This window comes from Chlamydomonas reinhardtii, chromosome 2 (genome assembly GCF_000002595.2).
Source record: "Chlamydomonas reinhardtii strain CC-503 cw92 mt+ chromosome 2, whole genome shotgun sequence".
NCBI lineage: Eukaryota > Viridiplantae > Chlorophyta > Chlorophyceae > Chlamydomonadales > Chlamydomonadaceae > Chlamydomonas > Chlamydomonas reinhardtii.
The window spans coordinates 1,668,047-1,682,791 of record NC_057005.1 but is presented as its reverse complement, the minus strand read 5'-3'; the positions used below and the strand labels follow the sequence as shown (position 1 = coordinate 1,682,791).

The following is a 14,745-nucleotide window of genomic DNA, read 5'->3' as shown; positions in this document are numbered from 1 at the left end:
TGCTGCTGGTGGGGCCAGGCCCTCCACCACCACCATCGCCGCCGCCGCCGCCGCGGCGCAGGGCCGCAGGCCGCGGTCTACCAAGCAGCATCTCCATCAGCGCGTGCCGCACATTCGTCGCAGAGTTGGGTGGCACCTTGGCCCGGACGCATCCCCCTTTCTCCCCCCTCCCAACTAACGCCTCTACGCGCCTCTGCCTGTGCTCCGCTAGTTTAGCTTGGTTTGGTTTAGTTTGGGCTGGTATTTACACCCTCAGCCCCCCCGCCCCCGGCGAATCCCCTTCTGTGTGATCGGGGGTCGTGACCGCATCACGTGACAGCACAGAACGTGATTTGGGCTTGATTCTGATTACACAACGGGGCACAAGCACGTAACGCACACAACGGCACAAGCACAGAACGTGATTGGGGCTTTATTCTGTTTACACAACGGGGCACAAGCACACATGTACGGCGCAAGCTTCTGCCTGGGGCTTGATTCTGTTTACACAACGAGGCACAAGCACACAACGTGATTGGGGCTTGATTCTGTTTACACAACGAGGCACAAGCACACAACGCACACAATGACACAAGCACAGAACGTGATTGGGCCTGTATTCTGATTACACAACGGGACACAACGCACACGAGTTTGCATCGGGTTTTATATCTTTGTTGCTTCCCCACTTTTTTCCGTGGACTGCGAGGAGCCCTTGCGGCTCGGTTAGTCTCGTTGCAGGTCCTGAGATGACCACACATCCACCTGTAACAACATCATCATCATGTCTCACGCTGGGCTGCAGGCTGTAGCGTTCGCGTCCAAAAAGGGGCGAGCCATAGCGCTAAGTGCGTCTTTACGAAGCAGCGCGTATGGTCTGCCGATCTGGCATTACACACTTATATGAGCAGCTCGGTGACTTAGACCCAGGATGGGAACCCTCACCAATGAAGTGGAATTGGGTGGTAGCCTAGCTGGGACTCAGTGTGGCCTGAAAGGACGCGCACACAAAACGTACATGGCGGAGGCCGCTTAGAACCCATGGCTCTACAGAGTTGAGTAGGTGCGCAGGAATTTGCCTGGGACCCAGCTACCCATGACAGCTCAAGCAGGTTCAAACACGGGACAGTGGCGCCCTTGACATCGTGTGTGACATTCAAGTGCCGCCCTGTGGCCGCTGGCACACCGAGTGCATGCACGGCGTCTCAAGACTTCAGCATCAAGGTCAGCTGAAGGCACGCGATGCATGAAGGTGTGCTGCGCGTGCACATGCAGCACCCTGAGCTGCCAAGGTCACGGTGTGCGCTCATGCACATACACAAACACATATACACACTACGGTACATCCCCTTATACACACACATGCAGAGACATGCTCACACATAAGATGAAGGCTAACGGCGAAACCGCGAGAGCTACACCCAAGCCGCCATGCCTGTGGGTTTTATAGACCAACCAGGCCCAAATTAGCACACCGCTGCATGGAGCGGACAGTGCTTGTATTAGATAAACCATATAAATTCACGCCGTTCGTTACCACATCTCGTGTATCTAGACACCAATTGCATCACGTTTTTGTGGTGCCATCCAAGATACATACACACGCTAGTACACTTGAAGTCAAGGACAACCGTTTCTCTGTCACAATCAAGGCCACTTGGCCACAGGCTCACTGGCATGGCATCAGGCTACACCTGGTTGTGTAAATGCGGCTGACCTGCCGTAAGACCCATGTGAGCAAGCCGCGCGGCCATACAGCCCTCAAAATACCGCCCCAGCAATACCGGGACACGGACATTAGACTTGCTCACATTGCCCAACATGCCAGTAGCTCAATGAATATCCCATCACACAGTTTACCGTAGGGTTAGTGGAGTAGTGGCCCCTAGTTCCTCCTGGCTTGGAACAAGGCCGTCGTACAACCCTACGTTGTCTCTCGCTGGCCAACTTAACGCAAGTGTGCTCATGCATGGTTTTAGGACTTTGCATCATAGGCACCCGTCATTGCAATAGGTAACTCATTAGTGTGCCCTTGCTTGCTTCAGAGCTGCGTACGTTTACGCCTCCAGTTGTTAGGCACTTCCAGGCAAGACCGCGCAACTTCTAGCGCCCTCACAAACCACAAGATGCCATGAAAGGAGGTTGTGCCATTAGGTTGTGTTTACTAGTTTCACAGACAGGTGTGGAGCACTGGCACTTAATGCGAGGCTGCCATCCCCCCGCACCCTGCAGCAGGATGTGTTGCGCCTCCGCCGCTGACCTCGCCCATCAAGTACAGTGCAAACCGGCCACACCGGAAGCTCCACAGCCTCCACGCCCCAGCCTACACGGTCGTAGGCCGCCCTGGAGAGGAAACAGAGACCAACTAAAACCCATTCAGTTTCAGATTCCTTGCTGCATGACTAGCCGCCGCGCTTGGCTTTGCGCGAGATGGGGCCGTGGTTCGAGACCAGTGCGTGGTCAAGCTGCTCGGACGGCAGCATGGCAGCAACGTCAGCGCCCACCACCACCTGCAGGGACAGCAGAGCAAGGCACGCCCACGGATCAATGGATGATATCACTTGAACAACAATCTCAACCGCCAGCAAGCATTGCTGCTCCTGCACGACATCGATCGGCGGCAGCCCAACTCGCTTGTGTACACACGGCAGCAGTAGCTTCTCCCACACCAACCAAGCAACGCTGCGCACCTTGCCAACCTGCGACGCCGCGGTGATCCTTTTGAGCGCCTGCCACGCCGCGCTGTGCTGGTAAGACATGTGCCCGCTCAGCGAACCCGGTTCCAGACAGCCCGACAGCTCGCCCCACGCCACCACGGCCGTGGTCCGCAGCCCACGCCAGTGCAAGGCCGGCAGCCGGCCCGGCTGCTGCCCCTCCGGCCCGTCGAACCACGCCTCCTCCGCAAGCGGGTGCTCCAGCAGCTCAGGCGGCCTGCGGTGCACATGAGGAGCGCAAGCGGGTTGAACGAAATACCGTTAGGTGCAACCTGGCGAGTCGACAGCGCCACGGAGCTCACACATGTACAGCAGGCTCTTAGTTCGTGGCCGTTTCGGCACAGTGCATTGCCGAAGGCAAGCGCCGCAGACGCGCATAGCGCACACGCTCACCAGTCCATTTGCGGCAGGCTGGATAGGCACGACAGCAGCCAGTGCACAGCCTGGGCGGGACCGTTGCGCCACGCCGCCGTCATTGCCCCGGGCACGCTGTGCTTGGGCAGCAGCTTGGTGTGTGAGCTCGGGGCCGCGACAGCAGTAGCTGCAGAAGTGGACACGGCCAGGTCGGAACGGAGAGCCGCCACCGATCCCACGGGCGTTGTGCCGGGCCCCGGGCTGGCGCCCGGAGAGCTGTTGCTGTTGGCTGTAATGTGCATCCGCAGCTTCTGTCGCAATGCTGCGGTGAAGGATGCGCGGGGCTGCTGCTGGCTGCCCTTGTGCAGCCAGGAGGGGGCGCTCATGCTGAGTGCTGTGCGGCTAGGCACACGCGCATCCTCTCCGGACAGCGTATTGCCGCTGGAGGCGCCTAGGCCGCCTGCGTTGCCGTTCGCCGCAGTGATGCTGTGAGCCTGCATCGCACTGCTGGCATGCCGCCCGTTGGTGCTGGGACCAGACTGCGGCGGCAGCTGTGTGTGCATGCTCTCCTTGCCTTTCGGCGGACTAGGGCTGACGGCGAAGATGGACTTCTGCTTGGCCGTTATGCTGCGACCACCACGTCCCAAGCTCTTGCCTGAGCCCAGGAGCCCCTCAGCCCCCTCCACTATGTAGCAGCTGGCGAGGTTGTTGCTAGCGACGCGCGCCCGCACGCCGCCATCAGGCCCGCTGGACTCCTCCTCCTCGACAACTGCGTTGCAGGTGGCCCTGGTGCAGCATGTCAGGTGGCCGAGCAGCATTTCGTGCATCTGCGCCAGGGCTCGCGTCGTGACCTCGACGTTCCAAGCCATGAGCGTTGACGCGCCCACGACTGAGATTCGGGCCAGAGTCCCAAAGCCCGCGGCAGGTGCATCGAACACACCGCCACCAAGAGGCGGCACGGGTGCGCACTTGCGCAGCAGGGCCTGCCCTGATTGTTGCAGCTGCAACGCCAGGCGCCCGACCAGCGGCATGCTGACAACCTGGTACAGGTGCGCGTCTACTGCGCCGTCTGCAAACGTGTGCCTTCCCATCCACAGCAGCACAAAGGGTCCGCCCAGCGCCTTCTGCAGCGCCGCCGCCGACTCGCCCTCCGCCGCCTGCTGCAGCGCGTCCCGGGCCGCCTGGCTGAGCAGTACCATGCCTCCCTGGCCCACGTCACTCACGGCCTTGGCCAGCCGCAGCAGGGAGCCGCTGTACTGCACGCGACCGCACGCGTCGTTCCGTGTCAGGTCCGCAGGCGTAGTGACGTGGCTGTGCAAGCCCATGCGCACCCGTATTCCCCGGAACACCACGGCAGCGCCTGCAGCCGCCGCTGCTGCACGCTGTGTTCCTGCTTGCGACTGGCGGGACTGATGCGCCTGGACTGATTTCTGGGAAGGCGCCGGCAGCGCGGGCAGTGGCTCTCGTGGCCTATCAAGGGAGATGCGTGGCGACACAACGTTTGCGACCATGCGTACAGCGTCCACCGCTGCGGCTGACAGACGCTCAGCTGTCCATCCAGGGTTGGCGCTGCTGTGGACTTGTTGCATGCCATCTGTGACAGCGCCCACGTCCGGGGTCAGCTTGACGGGTGGCTCTGTCGCAGCCCCGCCCGTCAAGCCACCAATGCTTCGTCTCCGCTGCTGCTGAAGTGAGATCATCCTGCCGTCAGCTGCCGCTGCCGGGGGTACCGATGGCACGCACCACTGCAGGCGCAGCAGCTCGCCAAACGTTGTCGCATCGGCAGCGAGGACGGCCGAGACCGCCGCGTCCATGCCGCCACCGGCACTACTGCCGGCTGCCAGCGATGCGGCCCCGCGAGTGCTTCCCGGCATTGAAACGCGCATACGAACGCTGGAGGTCGACGGAGGGCCCCCGCCGCCAACCCCAGCAGCTGCGCCCGACATGCCTGCCACAGACGGTCCTTGCATGGGAGAGCCTACGCCCGTTGCTGAGGGCAATCCCGACGCTGCCGGCGGAGACCCCACCACAAACGCAGTGCCAGCGTTGGCCCTGGTTGTCGGCCCCTGCATCAGCACCTTAGCTGTGTCCAGCACCTGCAGCTGCCCGGGCGTGCCTGCCGCTGTGCGTATCAGCAGCTTGGCTGCGGAGCTCGTCTTCCTCAGCGCCCTTCTTGTCTTGCCGACTGCGTTGCCGAGCGTGGTCGAGCCTAGGAAAGCGGCCGAAGGGGCCTTGATGGGCAGCCGCCTGCCGCCTGACGCCTGAGCGTAGTGCTGCCGAGATGAATGTGCCTCCAGACTCCCGAGGCCGCCGCCACTGCCACCGGCCGCTCCTTGTAGCGGTACGCGTAGATGATGCCCGCGGCCGGGGCCCGGCGAGGCGGTTGAGAGCAGCGGCGGCTGTGCGACCGGATGACGCCACGCCTCGCTGGCCGTTGTCCGCGCGGAGGGCGAGGACGGCGAGCCCACGGAAGCAACGAGCGCATTTGGGGTGGCTCCGGACAGCAGCCGCCCAGCACCGTCGGCGGCGGCGTGGCTGATGAGGGTGCCGCCGCTTGTGGCCCTCACAGCAGCTGCACCGGCGAGCAGCCGCGACACCACTCCTAATGACCTCGAGCCCCCGCCGCTGTTCGGGATGCTCGCCACGCGCTGTTTGGAGGTGTGCACACCAGTCAACGTCTGCGGCGTATGCTGCTGCTGCTGTTGCTGCTGCTGTTGAAGCTGCTGTTGCAGGTGCGAGCCATGCGACAGGCGCTGGAACCTGGACATAACGCTGTTTAGGTCACCGCCGGGGCTCCAGCGCCCGCCCGAAGTCCAGGCAAAACCGCTCGCCGGTCGGCTGTGGCTGCCGCAGCCAGGCATCCGGCCGGCTGGCAGGGACTCCAGGACACGGCCTGCGCCGGTCGACTGACTGCTGGCTGCCCGGGGCGACAGCGTGTCTTCACCAATAGGCGGCGCAGAGGGCGCTGGCCGCAGCAGGCCAGGGGCACCTTTGTCGACATCGGGCGCCGGTTCTACACCCGGCGCAATGAGAGAGAGAGGCAGCCGGGTGCCTGCTGCCTCAGGGCGGGTGCCCGCAGCAATGAGGTGCAGGAAAGCCCCGGACGCCGCGTCCGTGTACCGCACCTGCTGCACGTCACCAGCAGCAAGACTCCGCCTTAGGAGCCTCATGGTCGCTTCCCCTTCTGGAGAGCTCTGCACGCCTGAACACACGCCCGCTGTGGCTCCGCCGCTGCTGGTCGCCGCAGCGGCTGGCGGGCGTGGAATGGCACTGGCGGCGGATGGCGGCATTGGCAGCATGAAGCCCCTGCTTCTGCTTCTGCTGGTGATGGCTGTAGCAGAGGCGTGCGCGGCTGCAGCGCTGTCAACCAGCACCCCAGCGCTGCAGCCGTAGGCGGGGCTTCCGGGAACGCCAGGACCAGCATCTGCTCTTGATGTTGGCGCACCCTCAGCCACTGTGTAGGCAGCGCCGGGTGACGTGGTGGAGCCCGGAGCCGTCAGAGCGCCTGCGCCGGGGCCGACCCGCGCGGCGTGACTGGCTGCCGTGAATGAGCCCGAGTCATTCAGCACTGGGAAGAGTTCCCCGAACGTTGGCGGGCGCCCAAGCTGTGGCCTGTGTTTCTGCTGCTCCTGCGGCTGCTGTGGTGAAGGCTCGGGGCTGTCTGGGATTGTGCCATCCGCCTTTACCTGCGCGGCAGCGGCTGGGGCTGGCGGGGGCAGCGGCGTAGGAGGCAGCAGCACTGGCGCTGGCGGCGGCGGGGCCAGCAGCAGGCGGTCACGACGCCGCCAAGGCGCCGGCGGCTCTGCACCTTGCAAATCTACATCTGCCGGTGCTTCCGCACCCGTCCTCTCCGCTGGCCTGGAAGCTACAGCAATCATGGGAGCGGCTGCCGTGGCCAAGCCGCTGTTGCCTCCTTCGCCGCCGGCGGCGGCCACGAAGGGGGACGATGAACTACCGCCGGCGGGCACAGCTGCTGCTGGCCGCTGCAATGCAGCGGCTGCTGTGGTGTTCAGAGCCATCGACGGCGCGGGGCGCTGCGGCGCCAGCGTCCGCTGTGGTGACCGCGGCGCCGGCGTGCTGCTGGCAAAGCGCGGCGCAAATGACAGCGACATCACCTGGGGCTGGGGCTGGAGGTGGGGCTGCTCGTACCCTGGCGCCGTGTGCTGCGGCTGCAGGACTGACGGCATCGCGCTCATGACGGAAGAGGTGCCATCATCCTCAAAAATGTTGCTGGACATAAATAGACTGCTTCCGTCCGAGTGCCGCGGGCCACGACTGCATGAGCAAGCACATAGCAGGCCATCATACAAGAACATGTCAGGCCAGCGTTACTGGGTCTGCCATGCGCTTTGTGGTTGCACTGCCTGGTCATCGGAATCCCAAGTTCCAGCCAGTCATGTACACGTACGCGTGAGAAACGCAACGAAACAACGGTGCTGCCCCACTTCCTATGCGGGCGTAGATAGTGCACACCTGGGTGGGAGCATTGTGACAACGCCAGCCGGGCACAAGCGGGGGTCCCAGGCCGCGGTTGGCTGTCCGCCCAATCGCGCACATGCCAGCTGCTGCTGTTGTTGCTCGCCACCATCCTCTGGGAGCGCGAAGTTCCAGTTCGCGTCCGCACCCGCGACCGCTCCTGGCACCGTGGGCTGTTGGCCAGCTGACGCTGGCGGTAGTGTGAAAGTTAGGAGCTCTTAGGGCCAGGGCGCATCCAGTAGCGCCTGGTGATGCAGACGAATTCACGGCATCAACAAACGGGTGGGTTAACGAGGAGAGCCGATACGGATGGATCTGGCGGGAAGGTCACGGAAGTACGGAGTGTGGCCGCGGATTGGCTGGGGGCGCCACTCGACTTGCGGGGCCGAGATGAGTACATGCAACGCACGTGCAGGCCACTAACCGCTGCTGCTGTCCCTGTTTCCGCTAGCCTCTCACCTGTTGGGCCCTCAGACAAAATGACACTGCTGCGCTTGGCGACTTGAAGGCGATGATGAACGAATCTCCCTGTCATTTGTGCGGCAATTGAAAAGAGCAGCATGACGGCGTCAACTGCCATTCTACCCCTAGCCATAAGGCCCCAATCCATTCTATCCTAGCCACAAGGCCGCGCCCTAATTACTTTCACGCCTTGAGGGAAGGGCTGCTTCCGGTATTTATACGCCCGGCCTCGTCCTTCCTCGCTCTTACTCAATTCCCCACACATGAATGCCCAGCTCGCACCGCCCCCCTTGCCAACCTTTGCTTCACGTCGCCTACCTACCTCCGTCGCGCTTTCAAAGCCCTTGCACGCCACACGCGTCTCGCGCATGATGTCATGATGTATCGTCAGCACCTGGTCCATCACTACAGCAGGCAAGCACTCCCACAGCAGTGTGCTCTCCTGTGTGTGTATGTGTGTGTTGTAGAGCACAAGGGAAGAAACACGCTGATGTGTTAAAGAGCACAAGGAAACCATTGCGCAAAGACAGTGTATGCGATGCAGCAAAGCGATGGTTTACGGATGTTACGCTGCTGTGTGTACAGGTGTGTGTATGTGTGTCAGGAAGCGCAGAGGCCAGAGAGCGCGGCTGTAGGGTAAGCTAGTAAAAGCTGGAGACCGGTGTTCACCGGTGCCCGTGTGTCGGAATCCCCGCTTACAGCTGCAAGCCAGACATTCGTCAGGATACAGGCCTTGAGCAACAACCAACCCAACACACAAACACCATACGGTATCAAGCGTGCACATCACTTACAAACATGTCCGTGACCACGAGTGTGGTCAGCTCGCCCACACCGGGCGGCGCTTCCTCCGCCGCGCCGCGTCGCGCCTGTCTCCTCAGGTGCAGTTGCCTGCGCAGTAGGAAGGCGCCCGCCGCCACCAGGGCCAGCAGCACCCCACAGCTGACTGAGAGCGCCACAGCCCGCGTCGTACTGCGTCGCCTAGCGTCGTCGCCCCTAGTGCCTGGAGGCGGTTGCTGACTTGCCGCCGAGCCCGGGGAGTTTGTTGCTGAGGGCACCCAGTTCAGTGACCTGAAAAGGGCACAGCAACGTGAGACGTGAGGAGCGACGACCTTGGAGAAAATGAGCGAGGAGAGGTAAGGAGCTGGGAAAGGTAGGGCGGGTGGCATCGCGACGCGGCAGCCACGGTGTCAACACGAAACGGATGCAAGCGACGATCACTGGATGGAGCAAATTTCCGCCAAAGCACAGCAGAAACGCACAAAAGTCAAGCATTTGAACACTCCTACGCACCTGCGGTATTGCTGCGCGAAGGCCTCTGGGCTACGTTCAGCGGCTGCAATGCCGTCAAGAACGGCCTGCAGTCGAGTCAGGACCGCCGGCAGCGCGGACTCTGGCGTGTGCGGGTCGTTGTACTGAAGAGCAGCAGCCAGCAGCGCAGACCTGCATGCATGTGTGGGTGCGTGGGTGCATCAGTCGCATGCGCTGGATCCATCTCTAGAGCAACACGGAGGTGCGTAAGACTGCCGGGGCTAGGCACAAAGCGCGGCACCGGTACTCACGTTACGTTGCTGGTGAGGCGGATTTTGAGGTCCGGGCTGACATTCCCGCATCCCATCACCCGCTTATAGACCGTGAGGAAGCGCGTTGTGTCCTGTGGGTCGTAGCCTCGTTTCACCCACAGCGGCAGATAGTCTGTGGACAGCTCCTGCAACCTCAGCGGCAGTTGATCTGCGGGGCCAGAGGGCATACCGTGGCGTTCGTGCCGAAGGCGGGTTGGGGCAAGGGCTCAGAGAAAGGGTCGGCAGCAGGCAGGGAGCGGCCGCCAACGCAGCACGCCACATCGGGTTCTCTACATAGCCACGCATGCTTACCGTTGATTTCGAGCAGCACGGTTTGCGCGTCCGTGATCCTTGAGGCCGTGAGCAGCGCGAATAATTCGTACGCAGTAAACTGCACGCGAGACAAATTGGAAGCAACCATGCAGCGTTTCATGATTTGCGACGTGCATGCCCTTGCCCGGGTGCCTTTGCTGCCACCGAAGGGACCTCGTGCGAGCATGCCATTAAAACCCCAGATCCTGGCCCCTGCTGCCCCTGCCCCTGCCGCGCCGCGCCGCGCCACACGCCGCGTGCGTTGCTCGCCCCGCCCCCGTACCCTGCCCACCTGGTACTGCAGCGGCGACAGGCCATTGATAAGGATGATGGCAGACGCCACTGTGGATGGCCGGTTCACAGGGACCATCACACCATCCTGTGTACAGCGAGGGCAAAAGGGACATTAAGCTGACATCAAGCTGACACGGTCAGCTTGCACATTTAGAAAAACTTGTGCCGCTGTACATACATGCATCCACCTTGGGTACAGCGCTGCTCGCAGCGCGATCACAGGAGTGCATGCATGCGTTGCATCATGAGTTGCTCACCTGCTCCACGGCGCCCTCGGCCAGTGGACAGCGCTGCTTGTCGCAAGGCACCAGCGCCATGCTGTTCCGGTCCAGAACACGCGTGGACCCCGGAAGGGGCGCGACGCCGATGCGACCGCGGACCACAGTCACATTGGGGTCACCAATGTTTGCCTCCTACAGGTAGGCCCCATACAATGACAGGATGATTGAAGTGGGGCTTCCTACATGCTACCTTGGCCACGGCCGAGGTGCTTGACTAAACCACTTGGTGCGGTTGTAGCTGCGAAGAGCCGTAGGGCACGTAGCAGCCTTTTCCCTGCTACAAGGCATAGCTGGACACCTTGCCGGCTGAAACAACAACTGAAGTCTTCGGCTCTCACCTTGAAACGAGATCCTGGCGCTATGGACAAGAGGCATTTGCCTTCATTGAATTCCGTCATCAAGCAGTTGGGCGCATGGGAGTTGGTCAGCCCCACAGCATACAGGCGCCGAAAGATCTGCACACGGGCCCAACACCGCACAGTCCTGACATGAGTCCAATACGATAAAGGGTTGGCCATCGTGCACCGTAAGGCATTTGGCGTCACGGCAACCAAAGTACCGCAACCACGTTGTGATCTTGTATGCTTGTTGCATGTCCAAGCTTGCACAAACCCAGCTTTACCCGCAGGGCCGCCTCCATTGCTGGCGAGGCGACCAGAGGTTGCATGGTCTCGGGGTCCCTGTGGTCAAACGTAAACAATGTATGCAGGCGTTACGAGACCGAGCGGGATACCGAAACAGCTCTGTAGCGCGCGCGCACACACACACACATACACACACGCGCACGCGTAACGACGGCGGTTTTGTTTGATAACACATGTACAGACATGCGCTGTCATGTCTTGCCGGCACCAGCTGAATTTGGAACTCCTTTTTACTTTTCCCATGTCCCTTTTCTCGCTCCCTCGGCAAACTCCACACCGTACTCACCAGTAGACTCCCTGGCTGTGGCCCTGAGTTTGGACGTAGCTGGCATAAATGGTTCGCAACATCAGCGACTCGCCGCGGCACCCTGCAAGAACACGTGTGGCGCGCGGGCATGCCAACGTCAATTCACTAGGTTTCACCAACCCCCATCACGTCGCAGCCGGCTTGCAGCACACAAAACGTCTGACCGTAGAGCACCAAGCTCTTTCACGCACGCACAGGCAACAGGCGTAGGCACAGAGCCTTTCCTTGCCACGCCTAGCACCCCCCGCCAGCCAGCAGAAGTAATCATGCGCTCACCAATGGGCATGATGCAAGCGCCCACCAGGCCGTCGGGTCCGTTGTGGTAGCGTTCCGCCAGGTCCGCAAACTGCTCCCACGTCTGCGGCACGGTGAGGTTGTCGCGCTGGAAGATGTCCAGCCTGTGTTTGTGTGTTAGGTTGCGGCAGGGCACGTGATAAAACATACAATGCATATCGTACCGGCGTTGGCCAGGCATGTATACTGGATGTGATGTGAAGTGATGTGCTCATAAACAAACGGACCACCCCAACTTCCTTCCATGGGCCAGGTCCTCCTCTTCTCCTCTGTCCCACAACTACGCGCTTTCTCGCATCCCGCCCAGATAGTTGTGACTTCAGACGCAGTCCGGCCGCATGGCACCCTTGCCGTACATCCTCCAGAGTCCAGGCCCTGGCTGCGCGCCTTTGCCAGACCCACCTGTAAAACGTGAGAAAGGCTGCAGGCGCCAGCGGCAGCGCCACAATCTTCCCATCGTACATGGTCATGGAGGCGCGCAGGGCGGCGGGGATGTCCTGCAACCAGAGCATCCGTGCGGGATGCGGAACTGGTGAACGCGAGTACGGTCTAGCGGAGTTCGCCACCAGCCACCGTTCTAAAGTCCCCCCTCCACCTCCCGAGTTGAGTTACCCAGCCCCCCGCCCCCAGCCCCAAGCGCGCACACAAACACACGTTTTGTTTTCCTGAACACACACACACACACACACACACACACGCACACACACACACACACACACGCACACACACGCACACACACACACACACACACACAAGACATACACATTTTCACACACATACGCACACGCACACGCACACGCGAGGACACACCTGCCAATCCACGACCGGGTCATTGACCACGAGGTACGACAGATCCAAGAGCTTGCCCGGAACCTGTACGGGGGGTTGCACATGCACACAGTCACAACACCCATGCAGCACGCACGCAATCGGTACCAGTTCAAGGCCCCCAGCCCTGCTGATTAAGTGCACCCACACACCTGAGCTGCATCCCCATACGCAGTGGCGCTTGCAACCTGCGCAGCAAGCAAATTACCGTACAGGGTAAACACCAAGCGACCTCCGGGATTGCGCCAAGCATGCTATCTCGCCAACACCCTCCGTGTCGCAGTCCACACGCCCCACCCACCAGCGCATCATAGCCGGTGCTGTTTGTTGGCGGGTTCGCGTCCAGCAACATGCTTTGGCGACTCGTTGTGTACTGCAACTGCGGGGTGCAAACACGATTGCAGGTAGTACACAAGTTGAGGCTACATCGGCCCACGCAATTTAATGGGCGGCTCACAGGAAGGGTCAGTTGGGGCAGGCACGCATGCAGCAACCAGTTTACACGTTCCGACTGGTCTTGCGCCGATTCATGCGGCCGCGATATCGGTATTGTGGGGTCAGCCAAGGTCGGCAGTGACTCGGTACACCAGTCGACTCCGCCTTCTTCACTTCTTTCACTCACCAGGGGAAGAGTGATGTAGTTGACGGGCACTTGCGTCGTCGCGCTGTATGCTGCGGTCAGCCGGTAGATAGGCTGGGTGTATGACCCGGTGGGGCTGATGATGCGCAACGGCTGTAGCGGAAAAGGGCCAACGAGGGTTGGCGGAGGGTAAGGCTAGGTGTCCAGGACTCCAGGCGTGCGGCTGGTGCCGAGCACGCACTGCATAAAACACATATCGGTACACACACCGCAACCACGATGCAAATGCCATTGCCCCTTGCATGGTTCGGCGTCGCAGCCCAGAAACCCTGCGTGGCCTTCACGCGCAGGTGGCTCACGCGTGGTGACGATGGCGAGCCCAAGCACGCGTGCAGGATGGCAGCAAGCGCAACGCGGGGAGACATGAGCGGGTCCTTAGACGTCGCAGCATAGTCCGAACTGCCAGAGCAACTGGATATGGCAATGGGTGCAGCGGTACAGTAGGTCACATGGACAGCGCGGGAGTGTCAAGGCTCACGGGCTTGCGCGCGAGGTGAGTCAGTTGGCCCTTGAGGCCGACTGCCTCCTTAAGTCCAGCATCAACGTTAAGCATCATAGTACCGCTGTTTCGGCACTATAACAAGACGGAAAGGTCAGCATCCACGCATCGCAGTTGGTGGGACCCAATCGCACCTCAGCGCAAGCTGACGAAAGCTGCCACGAGCACAGCTCTCTTCAATAACTGTTAGGTCCGCGGCTGCCGCTGCCAGCCAGAGCAACACCGCGACCACCACTGTGCCTCGCATCGCCCAGCCAACATAAGGGCATCAAGCTGATTGTGACATACTCTTATACAATAGGCAGTGACGAGTCCGCAAAGCCAGATGCCTTGGCTGGCCTTGTCAGGAATCGGCGACTTTCTGAACGCGCTAGTACTTTCTCCTTGCTACTATGATTTAGATATTGGTGAATAATAATGTTGAGCTTGCATACGTTAAAAGTTATGCTGGTTGAGGCAAAGTCGATTGGCTGTGCAGTGTGCACTCGTGAGCAGCCCTCAGTCAGTGACACTCTGTATGCGGTGTGACCGTCACAAGTCCCCACGAAATGGCCAGTGAGAAACGGTCGGCCCGTCGCCATCGATTACAGGATCCAGGCGAGAGTTCTCTCTATGGGTTTTGTTAGGATTGTTGTGACGATTTGATTTGTCTCAGTCATCCTTAATTGCAGTGAAGTCTTGGATAGAAAGGTTCTCAAGCGGAAAAGTCGGCTGCGCCCATGCCACGTCGTGCAGCCGGCCCAAGGTTTCGAAAGTACCTCATCTCAACTGTCCATGAAATCGCGAAGTTGCTTCTCGCTCCAGCCAGATTGTGACCCGCCGCCTATTTATGATGAATAGGCCATACCAGATACTGATGTGTGACACTCGCGGTTTGCGCCAGCAGTAGTGAGTTTGGTGCTGACCGTCGCGCTCAGCTTGCCCAACAAGATCATCCGTTGTACTGGATTCGTGCTACTGTGTAACTACGAGCTTATCTACGTGTTCAAGCCACTTAATTAACTATGACTCATCTGGATAATATTAAACGTCCTTGGAGTTATTTGGCGTTCAGGTCATGTATCGCTTCGGCCTCGATGCAATTGCTGCAGCTATTGGG

At 60.6% G+C, this 14,745-nt stretch overlaps 2 protein-coding genes across 2 annotated transcripts; both read right to left on the bottom strand.

Annotated features, from left to right (window-relative positions):
- Positions 1 to 336: 336 nt before the first annotated feature.
- On the bottom strand, positions 337 to 7,583 carry CHLRE_02g085800v5 (uncharacterized protein). The gene is made up of 4 exons (XM_043059327.1): positions 7,521 to 7,583; positions 3,087 to 7,322; positions 2,670 to 2,910; positions 337 to 2,489 (listed from the first exon to the last, which is right to left on the bottom strand). The coding sequence occupies exons 1-4, from the start codon at positions 7,532 to 7,534 to the stop codon at positions 2,382 to 2,384; spliced, it is 4,599 nt and encodes a 1,532-aa protein (XP_042926961.1). The 5' UTR covers positions 7,535 to 7,583; the 3' UTR covers positions 337 to 2,381.
- A 48-nt stretch (positions 7,584 to 7,631) lies between these two features.
- On the bottom strand, positions 7,632 to 14,663 carry CHLRE_02g085750v5 (uncharacterized protein). Its single transcript, XM_043059326.1, has 20 exons — positions 13,781 to 14,663; positions 13,447 to 13,558; positions 13,130 to 13,240; positions 12,809 to 12,886; positions 12,660 to 12,695; positions 12,490 to 12,552; positions 12,082 to 12,176; positions 11,662 to 11,783; positions 11,365 to 11,446; positions 11,057 to 11,114; positions 10,773 to 10,889; positions 10,411 to 10,566; positions 10,152 to 10,238; positions 9,860 to 9,938; positions 9,548 to 9,716; positions 9,279 to 9,428; positions 8,780 to 9,056; positions 8,308 to 8,427; positions 7,983 to 8,051; positions 7,632 to 7,768 (listed from the first exon to the last, which is right to left on the bottom strand). Exons 1-20 carry the CDS (start codon positions 13,891 to 13,893, stop codon positions 7,742 to 7,744), a joined length of 2,121 nt encoding a protein of 706 aa, XP_042926960.1. The 5' UTR covers positions 13,894 to 14,663; the 3' UTR covers positions 7,632 to 7,741.
- Between the last annotated feature and the right edge of the window lie 82 nt (positions 14,664 to 14,745).